The sequence below is a fragment of the Mesitornis unicolor genome, unplaced genomic scaffold, assembly GCF_000695765.1.
Source record: "Mesitornis unicolor isolate BGI_N332 unplaced genomic scaffold, ASM69576v1 scaffold5871, whole genome shotgun sequence".
Classification (NCBI taxonomy): domain Eukaryota; kingdom Metazoa; phylum Chordata; class Aves; order Mesitornithiformes; family Mesitornithidae; genus Mesitornis; species Mesitornis unicolor.
Window position 1 is genome coordinate 13,526 of NW_010161570.1, and position 21,384 is coordinate 34,909.

At 48.9% G+C, this 21,384-nt stretch overlaps 1 protein-coding gene and 1 non-coding gene across 2 annotated transcripts; both read right to left on the minus strand.

Annotated features, from left to right (window-relative positions):
• Window positions 1-1,704: 1,704 nt before the first annotated feature.
• RS1 (retinoschisin 1) lies at window positions 1,705-15,598 on the minus strand. Its single transcript, XM_010193348.1, has 6 exons — window positions 15,547-15,598; window positions 8,034-8,059; window positions 7,618-7,723; window positions 3,304-3,445; window positions 2,969-3,164; window positions 1,705-1,857 (listed from the first exon to the last, which is right to left on the minus strand). The coding sequence occupies exons 1-6, from the start codon at window positions 15,596-15,598 to the stop codon at window positions 1,705-1,707; spliced, it is 675 nt and encodes a 224-aa protein (XP_010191650.1).
• Window positions 15,599-20,736: 5,138 nt separating this feature from the next.
• TRNAV-UAC lies at window positions 20,737-20,809 on the minus strand. The gene has a single exon. It is a non-coding gene; the product is annotated as a tRNA-Val (tRNA).
• Window positions 20,810-21,384: the final 575 nt, after the last annotated feature.

Here is a 21,384-nt window from a genome sequence, read left to right on the forward strand (position 1 = left end):
TATCGTATGTCTGGTGCCTCCAGGGAGGCTGTTACCCCGTTCAGGTCCCACAGCTCAGCCGCACAGAGACCTTGCTCAAGCTCAGTAGACTTTCTCAGCAGAGCTTGCCTGGACTGATAATTATTAGAGAACCATGCAGATTCACTGCTTGCTTATTAAGAAAACATGTCCCTACACCCATTTGTGGATAGGCAAAACTCATTTGGGGGGGGTGGGGAGAAGCAAGGCAGCGATGGTGGCACAACAACAATCATCGCAGCAGATGGTGATTGGTCTTTTCTGCATCTCTGTAGACTTCAAACTGTTGGGATAGTGGAGCAGAAGCTTTCAGACTTGCCAAAACAGCATTTTCCTGACAGTTATTATTTGTTTCTACATACAAGAAAAAACCAAGGCAGAAACATCTGCCCTCATGAATGAGTAAGATGTGACGAATTGCAAGACATCCAAAGGCTTTTCTCGTGTTTTTGGTCACATCTCATTTTATTTTAGCCACATCTCCTGCCCTGCACACCAGGCATTCATTTCTCTGCCCACAGAGGTAAGAGGAGGGCACGAGAGGCAGATGGCCTGCCTTGGTGCCTTTGTCTTCGGGCCTCTCCTCCCTCCACTGAGACAGGTCAGGCACTGATGCCGAGATTCTCTGGGATGTGTGCACGGATTGTTAAAAAATAAGGAAAAGGCCTCCGATGTCTGCCAGGTTTCTGCCACAATCATGTGACAGACCAAACAGCGGCTACTGCCCCAGAGCTCCCCACAACCCTCCCAAATAGGAGCTGTGGGGGCTGCCATTCTCACCTGGGGCATGCTGGGCATCAGCTCCTGGGCAGAGGCAGGGACGTGAGCCATAGCACATGGGTGGTCACTTCAGGAAGAGGGAGGTGCATCATCAGAGCCTCCATGTGCCCCAAATTCCTCAGGCACTCAGCACCCGCTGGGGACCGGGAAGTAGAGATTGAGGCAGTGAATGAGAGAGAATCTCTGTTCTTGTACCCAAATGCCCACAGGGAGCAAAACGCCCTAGGCTCCCTGGGATGTGTCAGTGCAAAACCAGAGAGGATAGAGGGGGTTCGGCCACCAATGTCTGTCCTAAAAACAGCCACAGCAGCTCAGGCCAGAGGGGACCTGATAAAACGGGGCATGAGGTGACTTGAAAGTGTTGAGATATAGGCAGGGCCTGTCGTTCTGGCCTGAGCCTGTCTCAGGGATGACAGAGACCGGCAGGAAAAGCATGAGGAAAAGCAGGGTGAGATGTCTGCCCTGGTATGAGAGCCCTCCCTGGCCCTAGTGGAGCAGGGGGAGTTGCCCAGGCTACGGCTCAAATGTTCAAGCACAGACCTGCCCTTCCTAAGTGAGTCCAAGCCCTGCCTTTGGACCCCATCTGCGTTTACTTTGGCGTCCACAGCACACTGTGACGATGATTTCCCCAACCCAACACCCGGGGCCAGAAGCACCACAACTCACAGGATCAAAGCCACAGATGTGAACCCTTCTGCCTTCTCCGATGCATGCCCCATATAAACACTCATCTACTTCACAGCAGGGTTTAGCTTCGTCACCAGGCGTGGTGCGAAGCAACATTTTATTGAAGACAGCCCTTCCCTTTGCAGACCGGGTATTTGCACCGCAGGACCGCAGCCACAGCCGGCATCGGTGGGCAGCTGCACAGGTGGACACCCACGCATCTGCCCCAGGAGACGGTGCTCAGCCGCACTTGCCCAGGCACTCGAGGAGCTCCATGCGGATGGCAATGCGCACGTGCCAGCCCAGCGGGATGAGGCGGATGTAGCGGGCCACGATGGGCGGCCGCAGCAGGTTCTGCACCGAGGACGAGCGGTCCGAGTTGCCATAGAAAACCTGGAGAGAGAGGTGTGGGAGGGCAGTTAAGGGGCTGGAAATCCTGCCCCATAAGTTTGGGCTGCCTGTACAGAGCAGAGGAGGAGGCTCCCTCTCCTCCACCTCCAAAATAGACAACCTGAAAACTACCGGGGTGCAGACAATTTTTGTCACATTGACTGAGTTTTCTGAGGAAGTTATTTCCCCCCACATTGTTCCTCCACTTTTTCTGATCAGGCTGGACTTAAATCTCACCCCATTATCTCTCATTCGCCTTCCTGCAGCAAGACACCATGGGCTTGGAGTCAGCATGGCTGACCTTGGCTGTTTGTAGTTCATGAGCTGGGCTCCCAGACATGCTGAGATAGACTTAAAAAAAAAATAATGTATTTGGGGGCCCTTTCCCCACTGCTTGGCCATGCTGCCATGTGTCCCACTGCTGTGATCTGCTTTTTGGGGAAAGCTCAGCATCTCCCTGGAGCTGCAGGAAGTGCTGCTTTAGCAAAGCCACCAGAGCCTCCCATGCTGGGAATGGGGCCATTCTCACAGATGGACACTGAGGATGCCCGGGAGGCAGCCGCCACGGCATCCCCTAGACCACCTGGGCTTCAGGGGGATCACAGGCACCGCTGTTGGGTCCTCAGTGCAATTTTTCACTTCAAACCAACGACTAAGAAATGCAGCATGGGACCGATTCAGTGGGTTGTGACTTAAATATTTGCAGATTTTGCCTCAGGGGTTTTTATGCATCGTCATACACTACTCCTGGGCTTATGGCAAAAGAAGGAGGCCCCATTTTGCAGTGCCCTGGCATGGCTGACATAGCGTGGCTCTAGCTGAGAAAGGAGTTTTATCACGGAGCTGCCGCTTCCCCTGTGATGCCAGCTAATGCCTCCATCGCCCTGTTTGTAGTCTAGACTCCACCATCATCATTAGCAAAAAATGTCAGCGAGGCTCTTACCATGGTGGGGGGACACCCCACTCTGTGATGCCCCTGCACATGGGATGAGCCCTATCCACTGGGCCCTATCCACTCTGCTGCTCCCACAGGAAGCCCTCTTGGACCCAATGCTTTTGTGCCACCAAATGTGCCCTTTGTTCCACCAACGGCCAAAGCGTGAAGTCCACTGACCCGGTTGTTCCCGGTCTGATCCTTGTAGTAAACCCAGTTGAGGTTTTCATCGGTGCGGTACTGCACGCTGTACTTGGTCATCCACTCATCAGCATCGCAGCGCCCTTGCGTGAGGATTCCTGAGATCACCTTCACCTCCTTCAGGTCAATCTGCAGCCACTGCCCGTTGTCCTGGTACTTGGAGAGCCACGCACACCTGGGGGGACACCACCAGCCCTGCTACGTCCTCTGCCACTGCCCTCCCAGGCAGCCCCTCCTGCCCCCACACTGCCAGGGGAGCTCTAGCCCCTCACATCCACCCATGGGACCCCTTGGAGAGGCATTTTTGGACTCACCCAAAGCCTTGGCCGTTGAGCCGGGCCTTGTTGGCTGTCCAGGAGGAGTACCAACCCGTGTACTGCTCAGGGTTGGAGCAGCTGATCTGGTCAGGAGTGACAGAACCGGACTCAAAGCCCAGGGGCTTGTGGTAGGGGCACTCTGCAGAACAAGGGAAAAACCATGCGACCATAAGGAATGTGAGTGGCTTTGTTTCCTGGGTGTGTTTGCACACTCGTTGTTGACACCCTCTTGTGGTTTTGCTGCTCCCTGTTCTCTCTGATCAGGATGCTGGGGATGCTTTCAAATGTGGACCATGACCCCTGCAGTATTTGCTGCCCGGGGCCATGGGGGTTTCATTTCTAACTCTTCCCTTGTATGAATTCCTGACTCCTTTTTCTCTGTCTCTCTCTCTCTCTTTCTCAAACTTCCTAAACCTGTGCTGCCTGCAGCATTTTGGGGGAAGGCTTTATTCAGATGTTGCAGTCTGAGTCTCCTTGCAAGCACACGCAAGCACATCCAGGCTAGACCCATCAACTTGGTTCCAGGCTGCCAGCCCCTGTCTAGTCCTTGAGAAATGTCTGCCATGACCTCTCTTGCTGTGTCTTATGTCCTTCTGCTCCTCCATTCATTGTCTTGATCCACGGCTGTGCCTGCACAGCAAAATTGCTGAGCCTGCTCTAATCATCCCCCCACAAGCAACCTCAGCTCTTCTGTATTTTCTGCCTTTGTATATTGAGATGGTTTTGTGGAAAATCTGCGGTTACTCTGATGCCTTCGGATCTTCAGGCTACCAAACCTGACCCCACAGCTCTCTTCTGCGATCGTGAGAGGTTCAGCAAGACTCCCGCTGGCGGCCAAAACTGCTAGAGGCAGAAATATTCATTAATCATCAAAACTTTCTGTGGAGGGTCACCATGCAGTGCTCTGGGAGGTAAGCCTTTGATGACACCACCAGGCAGAGCCCCTGCATGCTCCTTGGACCTAGATGGGGGTTTTTTTTGTTATGGTAATTTTTTATGCAATCCGTTTCTATGCAAGAAGTTTATCACTAGATACATCTACAGAAGATGCTCAGAAGCATCACATGGGAGTTGCCTGGGCAAACATCTATATCATGGGCAGCATTTTCTAATTGTGCAGCATGTGGAGCAGGTGTGGTGTCCCTAAGGGTGACTCTGTCACATTTTTTTGGTTTAGCGTAGTTCATTTCATGGATTTCGGCAATAAAGGAGCAAGCAAAGCTCTGTGCAGCTTCACTCGTGGATAGGGCGTTTCCTAACTTTAGCCATGCCTGACCAACCAGCACGATGCCTTGTGTTAAAAATGACAAACACATGGGGAGCATCAGCAGGCGCCAGGGCCAAGCATGACCACAGCCTCCCCAGTGCAACACCCCAGCACTGCAGCCACACGGTCAATGTCTCATTAGCAAGCAGCAGAGGGTCGATAAAATGTGCATCAATATCTCATTAACATATCTTGCTCATTCAGTACCTCATTAACGTGTTTTTCCCCACGAAAAGGCATAGCCACTATCTCACCTTCCTCCAGGCATGGAAACATCGTGCTTTGCCACCGCGTTAAAACCTTTGCTCCCCTTGTGCAAGAGGGCGGCTGGGCTGGGGTGGCCCCGCACATTCACTACTTGGCAGGCTTACCTCAAGCACCACTCAACTTTACTTTTAGCAACACTAATCCACAGACCACACAACTGTAATGCAATTAGCAGGTCACCTTCTGGCACGTCTGCCCACACCATGTGCAGGGACCCGCGAAACAGACGCCTGCTGCCCACCCGGCCAAACTGGCTGAGCCATTTAACACCCTTACCCCTCACACAGTGGTTGGGAGGCTGCTGTGCCAGGAACAGCTCTGCAACACCTCAGCACGGCTGCTCTGCAAACTGTCCTCAGCCAGCAGGGACGCTGGGCCACACCGCTGTAAATGGGCTTGGCCAGGCAAAGAATGCAAAGCCCAACTGCCTGGAGAGAGACAGCTGGGAGATGCAGGGACAACATCCATTACTCAGAAGAACGGTCTTCGTTAGACAACGAAGATGCCTTCACTGCTCAGCTACGTAATGCTAATGTGTGCAAGCACCACTTGCACCCAGCCTGGTGAGGAAACCTAGAGCTGCTCTTCTCACACATGTGTCCCTCAGCCATAGATGGATCAACCAAACCTGCTGTGTCTCCTTTCTTTCCCTCCCCTTTCAAGGAGCAATGGTTTTAAACAGAAAGAAGGTAGGTTTAGATTGGACGTAAGGAAGAAATTCTTTATGATGAGGGTGGTGAGACACTGAAACAGGTTGCCCAGAAAAGTTGTGGATGCCTCATCAATAGAGGTGTTCAAGGTCAGGTTGGACAGGACTTTGAGCAACCTGGTGTTGTGAAAGGTGTCCCTGCCCATCGCAGAGGAGTTGGACTGGATGGTCTTCAAAGGTCCCTTCCAACCCAAACCATAATGATTCTGTATTCTTTGGTGCAAGTGACAATGGGAAAGACCTTTAAGACCTTAAGTCCACCACTAGACCATATTCCTAAGCATGACATTCACTCGTCTTTTAAACACCTCCAGGGATGGTGACTCAACCGCCTTCCTGGGCAGCCTGCTAAAGGGTACTACCAGGCTGTAGCAAGGCTTCAGATGCAGAATTGTACACTGTTAAGGATAAACAGCAAGAAAATGGGCAGTTTTCTGCAGCAGGACTAGGCTGCCATTCCAGGCATAGGTGCTGGTAGGGAGCCACTATGAAGGAAGAACTTCTCAAGGGTTTAGTTTGGGATCTCTGCTGGGCCAGCTGTGATTCAGCATTGCCATAAGGCTCTGCGGTGCTTGTGAGCATGCCAATGCGGCTCCTTACACATGATGCCAGAGCTGTGGGAAGCAGGAGGATACTACACGGCAACCTGGAGTGTGTGGTAATCTTTTGTCCAAAATACCCTTCACTCTACAGCTCCATGCAAAGGGATACAGTAACAGATGAAGGATGTGCAGGTGTAGGGGGCACCTTCCAAATGAAGTGAGACCCAGACAAGGATGCAAGGACTGCAGGGACCTGCTCATCACAGGTGGGCTTCATGATGCTGCTGCAACCAAAAAGGGTTGTGGTGGCCAGCCCTTAGAAAGGGAGTGGTGAGCTTGGGCAGGGCCATGCCAACTCAGACTCATGTTTGGGGTAGTGCACTAGGGCTTCTATCATAAGAGACTGGAGGAAACCCTCACAGAAAGAGATATAAAGTGTCATTTCCGGAGCTCCTCTGAGTGATTCTTCTGTATCACAGGAGCTGTCTCCAGCAAATGCTTTCTTCCTCTTCACAACCACCCCTGCAGGCAGCCCTGTAGAGACACCAGCTGTAGAAACTGGAAGGACAGAGCCTGAGAAACCATGATCCTTTACCGGGGATGTTTGGGACCACTCTGCCCTGAAGGTGAGACACCACCCATGCATGGCAGATGAATCCTCTCCTTGTAGGTTCTCTGGGCAGGGAAGAAGCCTGTGAGCAATGCTCAAACTGGTTGGGCCCCAGGTGGATGTGGCCTCCACAGGAGCAGGGTGGGTGGAGGGAGACCTCAGAGGAAGCAGATGGCCCAGCAAGGATGACTGGAAAACCACTGTGCTTGTGCCACAAAAGGGAAACCTTCAGGTCCAACACAAGCAGGGGATAGAAATGCCTGAGGATTTTCCCCCTCTCATTTCTGTTTGTGTATGCCTGCAAGCTCTACCAATGGTGTCATAACTTCTTGTCAATACACATTTTTATTTGCTTTATAGCTCATCCTGGCTTCTACCCAGAGCTCTTCCAGGGTAACTCATTTAACTTCTTCCTCCTTCAGGGCAGCCATGCTAAACGCTGAGCACTGGCATGACCATTTTCCCTGTGCATCTTCCCTGGAGAACCTGGGAGCAGCAAAACACATCTCAAGTTGTTGCACAGTCTCTTGCTGGGAAGAAGTGATTGCTAGGTATGAGGCATGAGGCAGGTACCCCTTTCGGCACCCAGACCCAGAGGGGGTGAACACCTCTGAACATCAGCAAATCCTGCACAGAGCAGTAGCTGCCCCAGGCAGTTTTGGGGAGCACCAGTGCCAGGAGCTGTAGGGTCAGGGCAAGCAAGTGTCTGCTGGCATGGGCCAGCCTGGGCCACCCTGGGTGGCCTTCTGAGGCCCAGGCATGGTTCCCATGATGCTGTAGGGTCACCCCGCACCTCCCACCAGTGCAGTTCCCAGTGGGTTTGGAACAAGTACCACCATAACATGCCACCTCTGCAGTGCAGGGTGCAACAGGTGAAGCTGCTGAAGGTCTCCAAACAGGGCTAAAAGCCCAGTACCTGGCATGCACTCTAAGCTGTTAGTCCCACTGGACCACACGGAGTTAGGACCTCCTTGGCAATCACATTTGCAAGCCTTGCTGTGCCACAACTCCAGTCTCTCATCCTACAGGGAAGGTAAAAAAACCAACAATAAATCAACATAGTAATTGACAATAGTGACACGAGGCTAAATCTGAGTCCTGAAGCTTAGACAGACACTCGTGCCCACCCAGGCTTCTGCACCTTCTCTGAGCCCCTTTCTTTGTGCCAGCCTGGCATGAAAGGTGGGATGAGTCCCCCTTGGATTCAGAGGTCAGAGCATGTGCCTGGGCTTGGAGGCCTGGGTGCCACCCCTCCTCCTGCCCTGAGGCACTGGAGCTGGGCAGTGTCGGACCCCCAGCATTAACCAGCAGCCAAACCAGCCAGAGACTTACCTCTCCTGGGGAGAGGGCCAATGCAGCTGGAACAGCACCATGGAGGGAAGAAGAGAAAGAGAGAGAGAGAGAGAGAGAGAGAGAGAGAGAGAGAGAGATCAGAAATGAAGATGCTGTAAGCATTGGGATATGCAATGAACATTTACACCTGAGCTGGGGACAAATAAATCAAGGAAGGACTGACAAATCTGTGTTTCCCCAAGCTGATTGCCATGGGAAAGCAAGAGGTTGTGGGCACAAACACCACACTGCATGTGCCCATGCTGGTGCTGCTCCTCACTGTGTCTTATTTTCAATGCCTCTGGCATCTCCTCTTTCTGATCAGACGCACCTGAAACATCCCAAGGAGAAACCCATGCCGACCCTCTTGGCCTCTGCTTTACAGCTCATTTCACCCCTATCCCTTTTTGCTGCCTTCCTGCCCCCCAGTTTCCCTTTCCCATTTTGCCCTTAAAATGTGTGAGCGGATGAACCCCAAGGGTGAAATCCCAGTCTGGTGGCACTGGAGGAGATGGGACACCCCACAGGCTGCCTGGACTGAGATCACTCCCTCTGGATGGGATGGGGAAAAAAAAATGTAAGTAGGTCTTCCCAATCCATCTTACATAAATGAGTCCCCTTTTTTTTTCTTCATAGAGAAAACCAGTAGTTGTGGCCGTAGAGAAAGAGCCGCTATTTTTGTAACATCTGACCTGTTTTATCTCCTGCCTGCCACTGAGCAATGGCTTTTTAATGAGCCCTTTCCTTGCTGAAAGGGCTCTCCCGCTTCCTGATGAAATCCAAAGCAGACTACGTTCATAGCATTTGGGCTGGCAGAACAGTGCCCAGACAACTGCAAAAATAAAATAATTTTTAAAAAAATAGTCCTGTGACTGCTGAAAACTCATCAACGCAAGACAAATGTCAAACGTCATGTCTGCAATACCAGTAGGGAATCTGCAAGCCACTAAGGACCAAGCTATCGAGCAGGTAAAAACTTGCATACAGGAGCCATGAGAAACCCACTGTCTCCAAAGAGAGGTTTTGTGAATAGGAAGAGAGGATCTTTTCACCAAATGAATTAGAGCCTGAATTATTCACTGAAATCTAGTTATGATTTATTCATTCATAGACTGTCAGTTTGCTGAGCCTAGGAAGCTCCAACTAATGCTGCGAATTTACATCTCACATTTCTATAGCAAGTTTCATCTCAAAAGCCTCACAAACACTGCGCAATTATAATCAGCTGAAATATAAACTATCTACAAAGCTCTGTTTATTATTGAAATGCAACTGCTCCTTGGGCGTGAATGAATCAAGAGTCTGAAAGAAAGACCCCAGCAAAGAATAAAATTATTGAGAATTTTTTTTTTTAATTAAATCAATCCTTTCTATAACACAGAGATGGTTTCCTCTGCTTCAGTGTCCCAGGGCAGCATTTCTGGTCAGGAACTCACCACATTAACCCAAGGTATCAGCCCTGGCAGAAGAACTAAACATCAGTCTACAATGAAAAGATGTGGCTTTTAGTCAGGTCCAAGAGGGAGGCAGGGGGGCACCCAGACACCATCAAGCTCAGCAGGGAAATGTGGGTGCACATCTCCAGACCTGGCCTCTTGGAAAGCGTAGGCTGGGGACTGTGCCCAACACTGCCTGTCGTCAGATCAATACAGTACAAATCAGGTCTTTATCCCCTATCAAAACCTGAGAAGTAAGGGGAACCACGTGGAGGTGAAAGCAAAGGTGCCTACCCCTCTCACCCTAAATCCTTGCCTTGGCTCCCCTGCAGCACCCGAGGTACCTTTAGGGGCTACAGAGAAAACTCGGTAAACAAGCTAGCAAATAAATATACTCTGTGTAGGGATAAAATACTTGATTATATGTGCAGCGGGTTAATTTGCCTAGCACGAGGAAGACTGCATTGTGATGAAGCCTGCTCCTGTACACCGCAAGCCCGCAGTGGGGGAAGGGGATGTAAATTCCCAGGCTGATGTCGGGGTGTTGCTTTGGGCTCATGCTGAGCCCTTCAGCAGACCTCCTGATCAAAATTTGGCACATCACTGACACATGCAGCTGGAAATCTAATGACTGCGAGTGAAACAACAGGGGAAAAAATGAATAGTTTTCAGGTGGATGGGTGTATGGTAGCACCAACTCAACCACTCCTACCCAGGTTGCCCCACCATTTCTTGGGTGGCTGCACCCAGCCAGCGATGCCTGCTCCTGAGCTTCAAGAGTGGCTTTTAGGGTTTTTAGGCTCATTTGCCAGGGGACATCACTACAAATCAAGCAAGGGTGTGAATTTCAACCTCCAAAGCCCTTTTCTCAATGCAATGTATTGTTGGGTCAGCCCTGCGACACGCAGGGGTGCAAAGGCAGTGCCAGGACAGGGAAGCCAGCACCCCGCCCCTCTGGTTGTCCCCGGTGGGCTGGGGGCCTCCACTCATCACCTCACTGGTTTAAACATCTCAAATAGGAGGTCAGCTTTGCCTTTATGAGCTAAAAGAGGTAACTGCTAAGGGCTCGCTCCCACGAGCGGCTTGGCCATCCAACTGCCAGCAGCCACTGGCTGCAACACAGGGGAGCAGCAGATTTGGCTTGGGCTAAGCACAGCAGCGGAGGGACCAAATGTCCCATGGGTAGCATGGCTTGATAACCCCTAGTGTTGGGAGAGGAGAAGTGAGGAAAAGACGCCCTTGCCTTCAGTCGGCCGGAAAAAGTAGGAATTGATATATTGGTGTGTTTACAGCTGTGACGGGCCCTGTCCTACAAAGGAAATGAAGAGTAAAGCTGGCTGCCAATAGTCTAAAAATGTGATGGGCAGCGAGCTTTTATAGTGAGCGTGTTTGCCTTCAAGGAAGGTTACAAAGATAATTGGTAATTGTAGGTCAGACAGAACGAATTGCTGCAATTCGTGGGAGAGTCATAAGTCCTGCATGGCCGCTGGGGGCTGTTGTTTTAAAAGCACAGGGCTGAATAAAACCCCAAACATTAAAAAGGAAAGAGCCCTATTTACAACCCCTGCAGTGCCCCAGGACATTCAGCAAACCATCAGTCCAGTGAAATGAATTACTACCTGTGTGTGTTTGTGAGAGACAGGAGGACAGGGCGTGCACCTTTCCTCTCCCTCCATCCCGCCCTGCAGCCTGGCACATCCCATGCACCGCTATGCACACATGCCAGGATTTGGGGACTGGGGCCTGGGCAAGCATCAGAGGATCATTTTGTGACAGAGCACCCATCCTGGTGGGGCTGGGCTGGAGCTCAGACTCCAGGGTGGCCCTGCTTGGCACCCACTGCTGGGCAGGATGGAGGGGAGAGAAACGCCAGGGACTGGTCCAGGTTTGGGGGACAAGAGAAAGAGCTGGCAGAGGCAGTCCTGGGATGCTGGGATGGGGAGGACATGGGTTTCCTGAGGTGAATTTGAGACTAGCTGGGGAAAAGCATGGGCAGGCAGTAGCAAGGAGGCTCAGCTGCTGGCATTTTAATGGCAGGAGTGAGTAACTGCAAGTCTTAGAAAATTTGAGGTTATTAAGAAAGTGGTTGAAGAAGAGAAAGAAAGCAGGAAGGTAGGTGTGGGCAGAAGCAACTGTCAGAGGCTGAGCACATTTTGTTAAGGTCATCCCTGTGAAAAACATATTGAACATCCTGACCATAGAGCCACAGCAGCGAGCTATCTTTTTTTAGAGTTAATGACAGATGTGCAAGCATGTGAAAGCACATTATAAAATAAAACAGAGAAATAAAATATTACACAGAATAAATATCAATCACTCTATTTATCAGAGTAAGTTCATACAAACCTGATCATTGCAGGCAAAGTATGTGGAAAATGTTAATGACTTTGTTTATTGACTTTATGATTTAGATGGCCTAGAAGCTTCAGCTGGAAAATAGTTAATTTTGCCTCTCATCTCAGCAAGCAACATCTCAGTTTAACAAAGCTCAGAGATACAAGCAAAATTATTTTCTCTCCGATTCTCCCAGTGGAGAGCACTCCCTCCGTGATGCAGCGATTTCCCAGTGTGGTGTCTCCTGCTGCATAGCCAGCCACCTGCGTCCCTTCTGCACGTGTGGGCCACGGGGGAGAGGAAAGGAAAACAGCTTAAAAAACAGAAAAAATGTGACTGGAGCCCCAGAAAAGCCATCACAGAAATGAAAGAGGTGACTGGAATGAGTGGCACTGGTTTTATCACATTTTGTGAAAGGCACCCCATTGCCAGTCCCTGTTTTCCTTAAGCACCACATTAGAGAGAGTCAGGAAGCAGAGTTAGGTGAACAACACAGAGGGTCGAGACACTGAGAAAAGCATTGCGGTGCCTCTGCGCTCATCAGGTGCCAGTTTGTGGGTTGCTATATTATTAACCCAGGCTATTTTTACATCCCAGCCCTGGAAATCGTGCTGGGCAAGCGAGGTGACTCACATCAGCCTGCATCAGCCTCGGTAACAAGGTGCATTTAGGGAAGCTGCTGTGTTTGGGGCCACTGTCACACATGGCACTTTCCCCATCTCTCCTTGCCCTTGTGCCAGTGGCGATGACCCCAGGGGCCCCTGCTGCAGCTGTGGCTGGTCCCCAGCCCAGTTGCTTTGTGCTTGTTTTTATTGTTTTTCCCCCAGGGCTTTTTCCATGGCCACGCTAAGCAGGCTCTATGAGACCACGTCATGCAAACAGTGCCTTTATTTCTAAAAAGTGCTGCTTTTAAATGGTCCTTGGGAGCTATTCCGGCAGGTAGACACCCCCAGGGCAGATCTGTGCCCACCAAAAGATGCCCACCTGGTGAAAGCAGGGTGTTCATCCAGGAGCTCTCATCACCTAAAGCCACACTGGCCCAAATGCTCAGATATTCTGGCCCTGGCACCCCCTAGGAGGGCACTACTGCCCCAGCACACATCAGGCTGCGAGGACTCGTCTCTGCTGCTCACTGACAGGCACGCTGAGCCAAAGACTGAAGGCAAGAAGATCAGCACCAGCATCAGCCTGCAGAGGGGAGAAGGGCTCGTACTTCACATTAAGCTCCTCTCTTGTGCTTTAACACGGCCGCTGTTTCCCTCATTCACTTTATGGGGATTTTTCATGGTTTTATTATTTTCTTTTAAATTTATTTTTATTTGAATTATTTTTATTTGGTTTCCATTTTTATTTATTTGTATTGTGTCTCATTTAATATTTACTGTTATTTAACTGAAAGTGACAAAAATCGTATTTAAATAATGGCAATTATACCCATTTAATTCATATTAATTTCTCTTTTATGCCTGCTATCTCCATAACGTTTTTACAAATTTTTTTAATGTTGTGAAAAAAGGTAAATAATTTGCAAAGAAACAACCTTTTCCCCCTTTCTTCTTAAGAGATGTATAATTATCTTTTTTCCCAAAGTGTTCCTTTGAAAATTTTTGGCAACTTCTGATCTTATTGACATGGTTGTTCCTTCCTGCTTAAAGCTATGCAGAACATTGCCTGCATAGTAATTTCATTAGATGTATTGATTACGCCAAAGGGTGGCACTAAAGATGTTATTTACTGTGATCTGAAGGCGGGTTTGGGCCTTTGATTCTGGTTTATTTTGTTTTGTTGTTTTTTTCAAAGCTGTGAGAAACAGAAAGGGGAAAAAAAAGAAAGCCACTTTTTAAAGCTGCTGAGATGTGCTTATTCCCTGATATCTAGTGAGCCTGGATGGAGTAATGCGGCGCAGGCACACCTCATTCAATGTGCTAAGAGCATATTCATGTCAATCCGGGGCTCGGGGTGCTCCCCCTCACCATATGGAGGGGCCCCGGGGGCTGCCATGGCTCTCGTCACAGGAGCCTGCCTGCTGCACCATATGATGCTGCTGCTGCTGCTGCTATGATGGTGGTGGTGGTGTCCCCAGCAAACACGGGCCCAGCCAATGTGCGGGGGCTGGGGGTGCTCCTCTAAGCCACTCGCTCTGTCAGAGAAAATAAGCTAAGGAGCTTACCACAGCATCAGGGCATGTAGCCCAGAGGACTGACCTAGTGGCACCTTCTCCATGGTGGGAGAGGCAGGAGTGTAAGGGGGACCTGGGCAGAGGGTCTCTGCTCAGTCTTTATCCAGGACACTTGGCCCGCGAGGCAGAGATAAACAGTAAATTAAGAAACCAAATAAATCTAGTAAAATAAGTTAAATACCGAAGGAGTAGTGCCTGGAAAGTGACCTTGTAAGAAATTTTTCACTGCAGGCTTTCCCAAAATATCCTGATGTGTGGGTGTCTATTAAAAGCAAGCTGTGACTGGGATTCAGAGCAAGGTATGAACTCATTCCAAGGACTAATTGCAGCTATGCTACACATAGGGGAAAAAAAAATGCTGGAGTCTGGGTAAAAACAGCCTTCCAAGAAGCTCAGGCAGCAGTAACCTTCCCACATGAAGCAAAGGAAAGCAAAGAGATAAGGTATGAAGGGAACGCACAAGTATCTGCTGGAAAATTAAAAGGAAGACCTGTTAATGAGGCAGAGCAGAGTACGCACAAGCGTAACAGGATGAAATGAAGGCATGGGTAGTCAAGAAACACTTCCCTGTCGGTGAAATTCAGTAGACCAAAATATTCAATGGAAACACAGAAGGATAGGAAAAAACTAGGCAAAGTAAAACACTGAGAATTCAACATCCATGGGGGGAAAAGCTGGGCTGCCTGATAAATCTGTCCCTTATGCTGACAGCTCATACTCTGTTCACACATTAACGTCGGTAGCTACTGCCCAGCACTTAGCAAGAGCAACCTCAGCCTTGTTTAAGATAACTGTGGCTTTGCTGTTGGCTTCGAGGAAGACAGAAGTTCAAACACAACCCAGAAAATTATTTTCTCATTCCACAGCTGGGGTCATTAACATGGAAGGAGACCATGACCCTGAATTTTCTGGCTTCTCCTGGCACCTGCTTACCTGCTATTGTTGCTACTTTTCTGAGAAGTAAATTTGAGAAAGCCTCAAAATCAAGACAGCCTCAAAACGTACATATTTTTTTCCTATTTTCTTGACTCATTATTGCTTTTTGTTCTTAAAGTGCCTTTGGAAGTCTTTTCCAGGCCAAAATACCGGAAAGATCTTTTTAAACAAAAGACAGATCATCATCAGCAATGTCTTGCTGCTAGAGAAAATGATCACTTTTTGATTAATCAAGAGTTTTGATTAATGAAGGGCCACCTTTCATGTCATACTCTACCTCATTTTTGAAATCAGCATTATTATTTACTCACTGGCTCAGCTGCACTACAATTTTCTTTGCAAATTCATATTTTGACAAATTATATGGCAATTTTTTTACACTGCAATTACTTTGTGAAACAGAGTTTTACTACTGAATATTCATAGAGCTGTAAGAACGCTGCTCACTCATGTACATAAATTACACATCTCCTCCACAATTTTGCCTTTCCCCATTATGCTTCCATGAAAACGTAGAGGAGAGCTTGCTTTGTACCCCACTAACCCTGGCAGAAGAAAGAAGCATGGATGAAGCAAGAAATACAAAGAGGGACATCTGAAAGCGCCTCTCAGGAGGCAAAGTGCATACCTTTGTACCAGAAAAGAAGAGACAGCAGGACGCTTCCCATCTTGAACCACATCTTTTCCTTCCTCTTTCGGGAATAGCTCCTTAATGTGCTGCTTGGCTTGCTGGGAAGGCATGAGATTAACTTAAGCATTGCCTAAGCACCTTACTCTCCTCCATTCTCATGATTTTATCAAGCACCATCAAGCCAACCACACAATTATTACTGTCAAGTCCCATCCTAGAGCATGTGTCATGCACAACAGTTCTTAAAAGGCAAAAAGTACCGAAGTACCAACACTCTGAGTGCAAATCTGATCGTGTATGCAGATACCCGTCTACATAAACAAGGATATACCGACCTAGAAACCACATTTACCCCCTTACAGATGCAAAAGATTCCCAATGTTTATAAAATATATGTAGTATAGATTGTTTACTGTATGTAGTATGCATTCGTTATCTTCCACTCGAATTATCTACCGCTACATTATCAACGCCTTTCCCAACATTGCTATGTGTAGAAATCTGCCCTGGCCTTACTGCTCTTTCAGTCACGTAATTGCGTGGGGCTGAAAACTGCAATTAGTAGATCACACAGAAATAGCACATTTCAGTTGTTTACTTGCTGAGCTGTAAAAATCTCATACCAAAAAAAAGAAACTCCCCTTGATAATAGCTCTAGCTACAGTATCCTCTCAACAAGTTTACACCAAATACAGTTATACATTTGATCTGAAGATGACCGAAAGATTCAGGACCACAGCAGACTGCTCATGATTTCGGTGGGCCTTGCACCCGCTCCTGCAATCTCTGTTAATTACGTGCAATTAGCAGTGAATTTTTAATGGAGGCTTTTGAAAGCACTTCCTTCAGAAGCAGCTTTCTTTGTTTCAAAAGATCTGGGATTGCATGCAGAGGGAATAGATTAAAGCGCTGCATCGATCACGTGGGCTGCTGTTGAATTAAGCCAGACCTGTGCCTAGTCTTCTGGTCTCTATCCACTCAAAAAACGCTGTGCAAACAAGGATGCTGATTTTTCAGAAACAGTCCTCTGGGGCAAGATTCATCTCACCTGCCTTTGGATACCTACAGATTAGGAATGAACCATGAAAGGGATGTCAGGTACAGCATCCCTCTGCAGCCGCACCTCCAGTGCTGATTCATCCTGGCCTTGCTCGGGTGTGCGACATGGACTTGGATGGGACAAGTCTCCTGCCAAGAGGCTCACTGCTTTGCTCAGCCTTGAGCAGTTCAACCTCCTTAACCCAACACTCTCCCCACTTCAATTTACCTTCAGGGAGAGGGCGGGTTATTGCAGACAGACCCCTTCTTCATGGACGTGGCCACCCCATTTCAGGAACCTGGGACAGTTCACCCCAACACTGAGGAGCATCAATGCACAGCAGGGCAAGCAAGTAGCGTGGCTCCTACTGGGCACCTCCAGAAATGCAGCAATTGAGGGACCATGTTCAGAACACAGCTGTTACCAAAGAACAGTTCATCTAAAGGGATATCCTCAAGGCTGGTGGCTACCCAGCTATGAAATTCCCTCCCCACAGAAAAAAAAAGGGCAGCCTTTGCTAAAAAAATGTGTCTATAGCATTAAAAATCAATTCACATGAAGAGTAGAAGAGCCTTAAAGTCTTTGTATAAATACTACGCAGTTCAGACACTCTGTGTCTACTGGTGTTGATAGTCCTTCATTTTAATAACTGTAAACAGCAAAACTGTGCAGGCACTGCAGACAACATTGCTAAAGGAATCACGTAGTTAATTCCTAGCAAGCATACAAATACTTTCAGGTACAGAAGACAGAAAACATTTTGAAGCCTGTACACAATACAGCACCGGAAAGGTCTACATTTGCCCTTTGCAAAAAGATAAAAATAATATATTTTAAAAGGAAAAAAATTAGCCTGGTATGATTATGGAACAAAACTGTGGCTGGTAAAAATGGTCCAAAGTAGGACAGTTCGGTGACATTCACACTGCTACGTGAAACAGGGGCAGGAACTGCCTGGGCAGGTTCACTCTTTTGGCCACACACCTCCTCCAGGTCCAGCTCGTGTCCCATTGACCCTAAGACATTGTTGTATGTTTTCACAGCCCTCAGATATTTCGGTGTGCTTTATTTCTGCAGACTGTGGGAAATAACACAATGGCCACCCTGCATCTTTGGGATGTTTTTAGTGCAAAAAAGTTGAGAGTGCAGCTTGTGTTTCCAGGGGTGAGACATGAGAAGGGCATGGGTGTGGAGCCCCTGTTTAAGCAGAAGGAGAAACGAAGCTGAGTGGAGGCTGCTAGACACCCTGCCCAGGGATGCTCCCTGGCACGTGTCCTTCCCCAGCTGGGTTAGCACAATTTTACAAGGAGTTGCTAAAAATGAAAGAGCATGGATGACCAGAGGCCAGTGCTCCTGTCCGTACCTCAGCCTTGCTTTGTTAACAAATACAGACATACCTTGGTACCATTTGAGGAGCTTCAGGCCAGCACCTTATGCAGAATTAACCACTATAATCTTTCTGTAGCTTTCTCTTCATGAGAAATTAATTTGCTTCTGAGCACGGCAGAGCTGCACATCCTGGAGCTCTCAAAACACACACAGGCACTGAGCCCTTCCTGCCGCTTGACCGACCAGCAATGTGCAAGATCATGAGACCTTGGAGGGGAAGCAGGAGGTAAAAGTGCTCACATGCAAGAGAGAAACACAATTCCACGTAGCAATTTCATGCTTCTCCCAAAGTCAGAGTGCCAGACAGCTAAACCAGAGTGGCATGCACGGATTCACGCGTCTGGGAGCTGAACACGCACAACGCGCTATGTCTCAGCACAAATGTGTGACTGCCGCACTTTGGTTTTAGCACAGTTAGGGAACGTATAAAGTACACATTTATACACATACGTGTGAATGACAGGCATCTCTGAAGCAGGATACCAACGTGCCGAGAGAGCAAGGGTGCCAACGCTTTCAGAGCTTGAGACAAACCATCAGGAGCTGGATCTGCTTGAAGTGGATGGAGCTAGGATGGTCTACCCACACTGAAGATGAGACTCTTGAAACAAAATACTCTTTCAAGTAGTATGAAATGTAAGCTTATGTCCATTTTTGAAAAGGAACCTTTTCCCTAAATGCAACAAAACACAATGTAGCTGGTGCAGGCCACCAGGATCAGGCCCACACCATATAGTCCATGCACCTGGGGAAGCTGTGGCTGTTATTAGCAGAGAAAGCACCGTGTTATCACTGTCACAATTAGATGGGAAGTACCTACACCAAGGTACATTAGGAGAGGTCCAGCTACAGCTGATTCAGCTTTGAATCTTTAACCTAGAAGCAGCCCGTCTGTGGAAGGCAGTTTACCCAAGAGGTGGGATATGTTGCTTTGGCTTGAGCTCCTGTGGGCTGCACACACATTGTTAACCAAGCTAAGCAGAGGAAAGCCAGACCTGAGTACGTCTGTGCTTTCAGGCTGCAGAATACATGGGCCCTTAGTGTCATTACAGTGCTTAATGTTATGACCTTATTCTGCTAGGTCTCACCATGATATATGGGTGCTTTCTACCCAAAAGAGCTTTTGTGACCCAGCCCAGATATCTCTGTGTTGCACTGCAACCTCTGTCTTCAGCTTGCCCATACCTCAGAGTACTTCTCTAGTACGAGCAAGCACTGACAAAGGTTAATAGTTTTCTTAAGATGAAGATGATGAAGGTATATTTCTTATTAAGACACTAATTAAAATAAGTTAAGCCAATTTTTCTCTTTCATCTTTAAGATAGGTAAATCACACCCTCCTGCTATCAGATGTCTTCAGCTCAGTAGAGATAAGGGACATTCCTCCTCCTCTTGCAGATATGTCTTGGCCCCAGCACTTGTTAGGGCTCACACACGCAGACAGACACCATGGCAGCATCCATACCCAGAGGTTACCGTTTACTTTCAAGGCTTGCAGATGCAAAATGAGACAACACATTATAATTCAAAAGTTAAACTGCTCCGAGGCATGCCAAGATGGTCCTTTCTCTCCTGATTAATAAAAACAATGAAATGTACCGTACAGGGGAAAACAAAGATGGAGTTAACCATGCTTGCTAGCTGTGTGCTGTGAAAAGCACTGGCCTTTTATCCTCAGCACTTAAACACTACCCCCTCAAAAAAGCAAAAGTGCTCCATTCTGCCCCAGTGAGACATCTCTTTGGAAGTGCTGGGCTGCAGCCTTCACCACTGCCACGTGGGAACCCTGATGCCCTTGGTCCTGCTTGGGAGGAGGCACAGGTCACTGCTTCTCCCCACTGCCACTATGGCTGCCTCTGGTCCCTGCAGTCTGCTTGGTTACCCCACCGCAGTCAGACGGGGATCCCTCACCCACGTTGGCAAGGAAAGGCTCCTTTTGCAGGTTGTGTTCAGCCCCACTAAAGATGAAGCCTCTGACCTCCAGCAGAGAGCGACGCCATCTGTGCCTCACCATAGCAGCCAGCCCTGGCCTAAGCTGCACTTGTGAGAAGGGGCCCAGAGGAAAATATGAAATGGCCCCCAACAGCCCATAGATCAGGCAGGCTTAAAAGGAGGGGTGACAGGATTAGGCAGTAACACGATTAGGCTTTCAGCTTCCCTGAGGTGACCCGTGCCTCAGCAAGGCCTTGGCACACAGAGGCCCACAGCCCCTGCACCACCATGGGCCTCCCCTCCTCACCAGAGGCATGGGGGGCTACTGGCCACCAAAAAATGTCACCCAGGGAGTATGGAACAGTGAGCAACCACATTAAACCCTGTACACCCTGCCTTGCACTGCTGTGCTGGGCAGGCAGGTGGAGAGGGAACCGGCTACTTCGGCACCTCAGGATGTTGGCTTGAGTCAGCTCTTGCTGCATCTCTCTGCATTTTGGTTGATGTTCTTGTGGGAAACAGAGCTTTTATGGGGAAAAAGGCAAGTGCTGCAGCATCATTGTCTACATTAAACTTGTACTTTTAGAAAAATGTGTTGTTGCACAGGGCTATGGAAAGCATCCTGACAGGCTGTGGGCTTCCTGCTTGAGAGGGCCCTTCTGCTCCCCTTGCCACGCACTGCTCCTCCACTGCAGGGCCTGCGCTTTCTTTACGTGCTTATGACGTTGCCCCTTTTGGGCGAGGCAAAAAATAAAAGCAAACCGAGCCTCGTCGGTTTACAAGAACGGATGAAAAAATAAGGGCGAGAAAAATAGCATGTTCGGCGCTGGTTCCACTGGGGCTCGAACCCAGGACCTTCTGCGTGTAAAGCAGACGTGATAACCACTACACTATGGAACCGCCATGTCTCCGCTTCTTCGCGCCACTGCCTCTATCGACAAGACACCGCCCGGGCGGGCAGTGGTTAGGCGCGCGGCGAGCCGTCAGTCGCTCAGGGCACAGCTGCTGAGAGGGAGCGGGACGGGTCTCCGTACCTGCAGCCCCGGGCTTCTTTTCTTTTTTCCTTGTTATTTTAGAATGGCTGGTTAATTAAAAATGTAGTAACTAAAAATTCTCTTAATGCGCTTTCTGCCCCACCCGCCCCTCCGCTAGCTGCAGAGGAGCAATGAAGGAGGGGGAGGTAAATCACTTTAATCGCTTTCACGCTATGGGAAAAGCAGAGGTAAGGGTTTCCAGCTCTTTTCTGAGGGGGAGGAAGGTGCAGATCATTTTCCTCGGTACAGGAGACAGCGTTTAAAAAGGGAGAGAAAGCAAAGTTTGTCAGTGCCAGCAGTGCCCGTGAAGAAGCTGTTGCGTGGTGCCTAATGGAGCTGTGAAATTTACTGTTTTATCCCCTCGGACACTGCACGGGCACGCTAATGAGCGTTGTTAAAACGGGGCACGAAAGCGAGACCCTTTGCTTTCGAAAATCCACC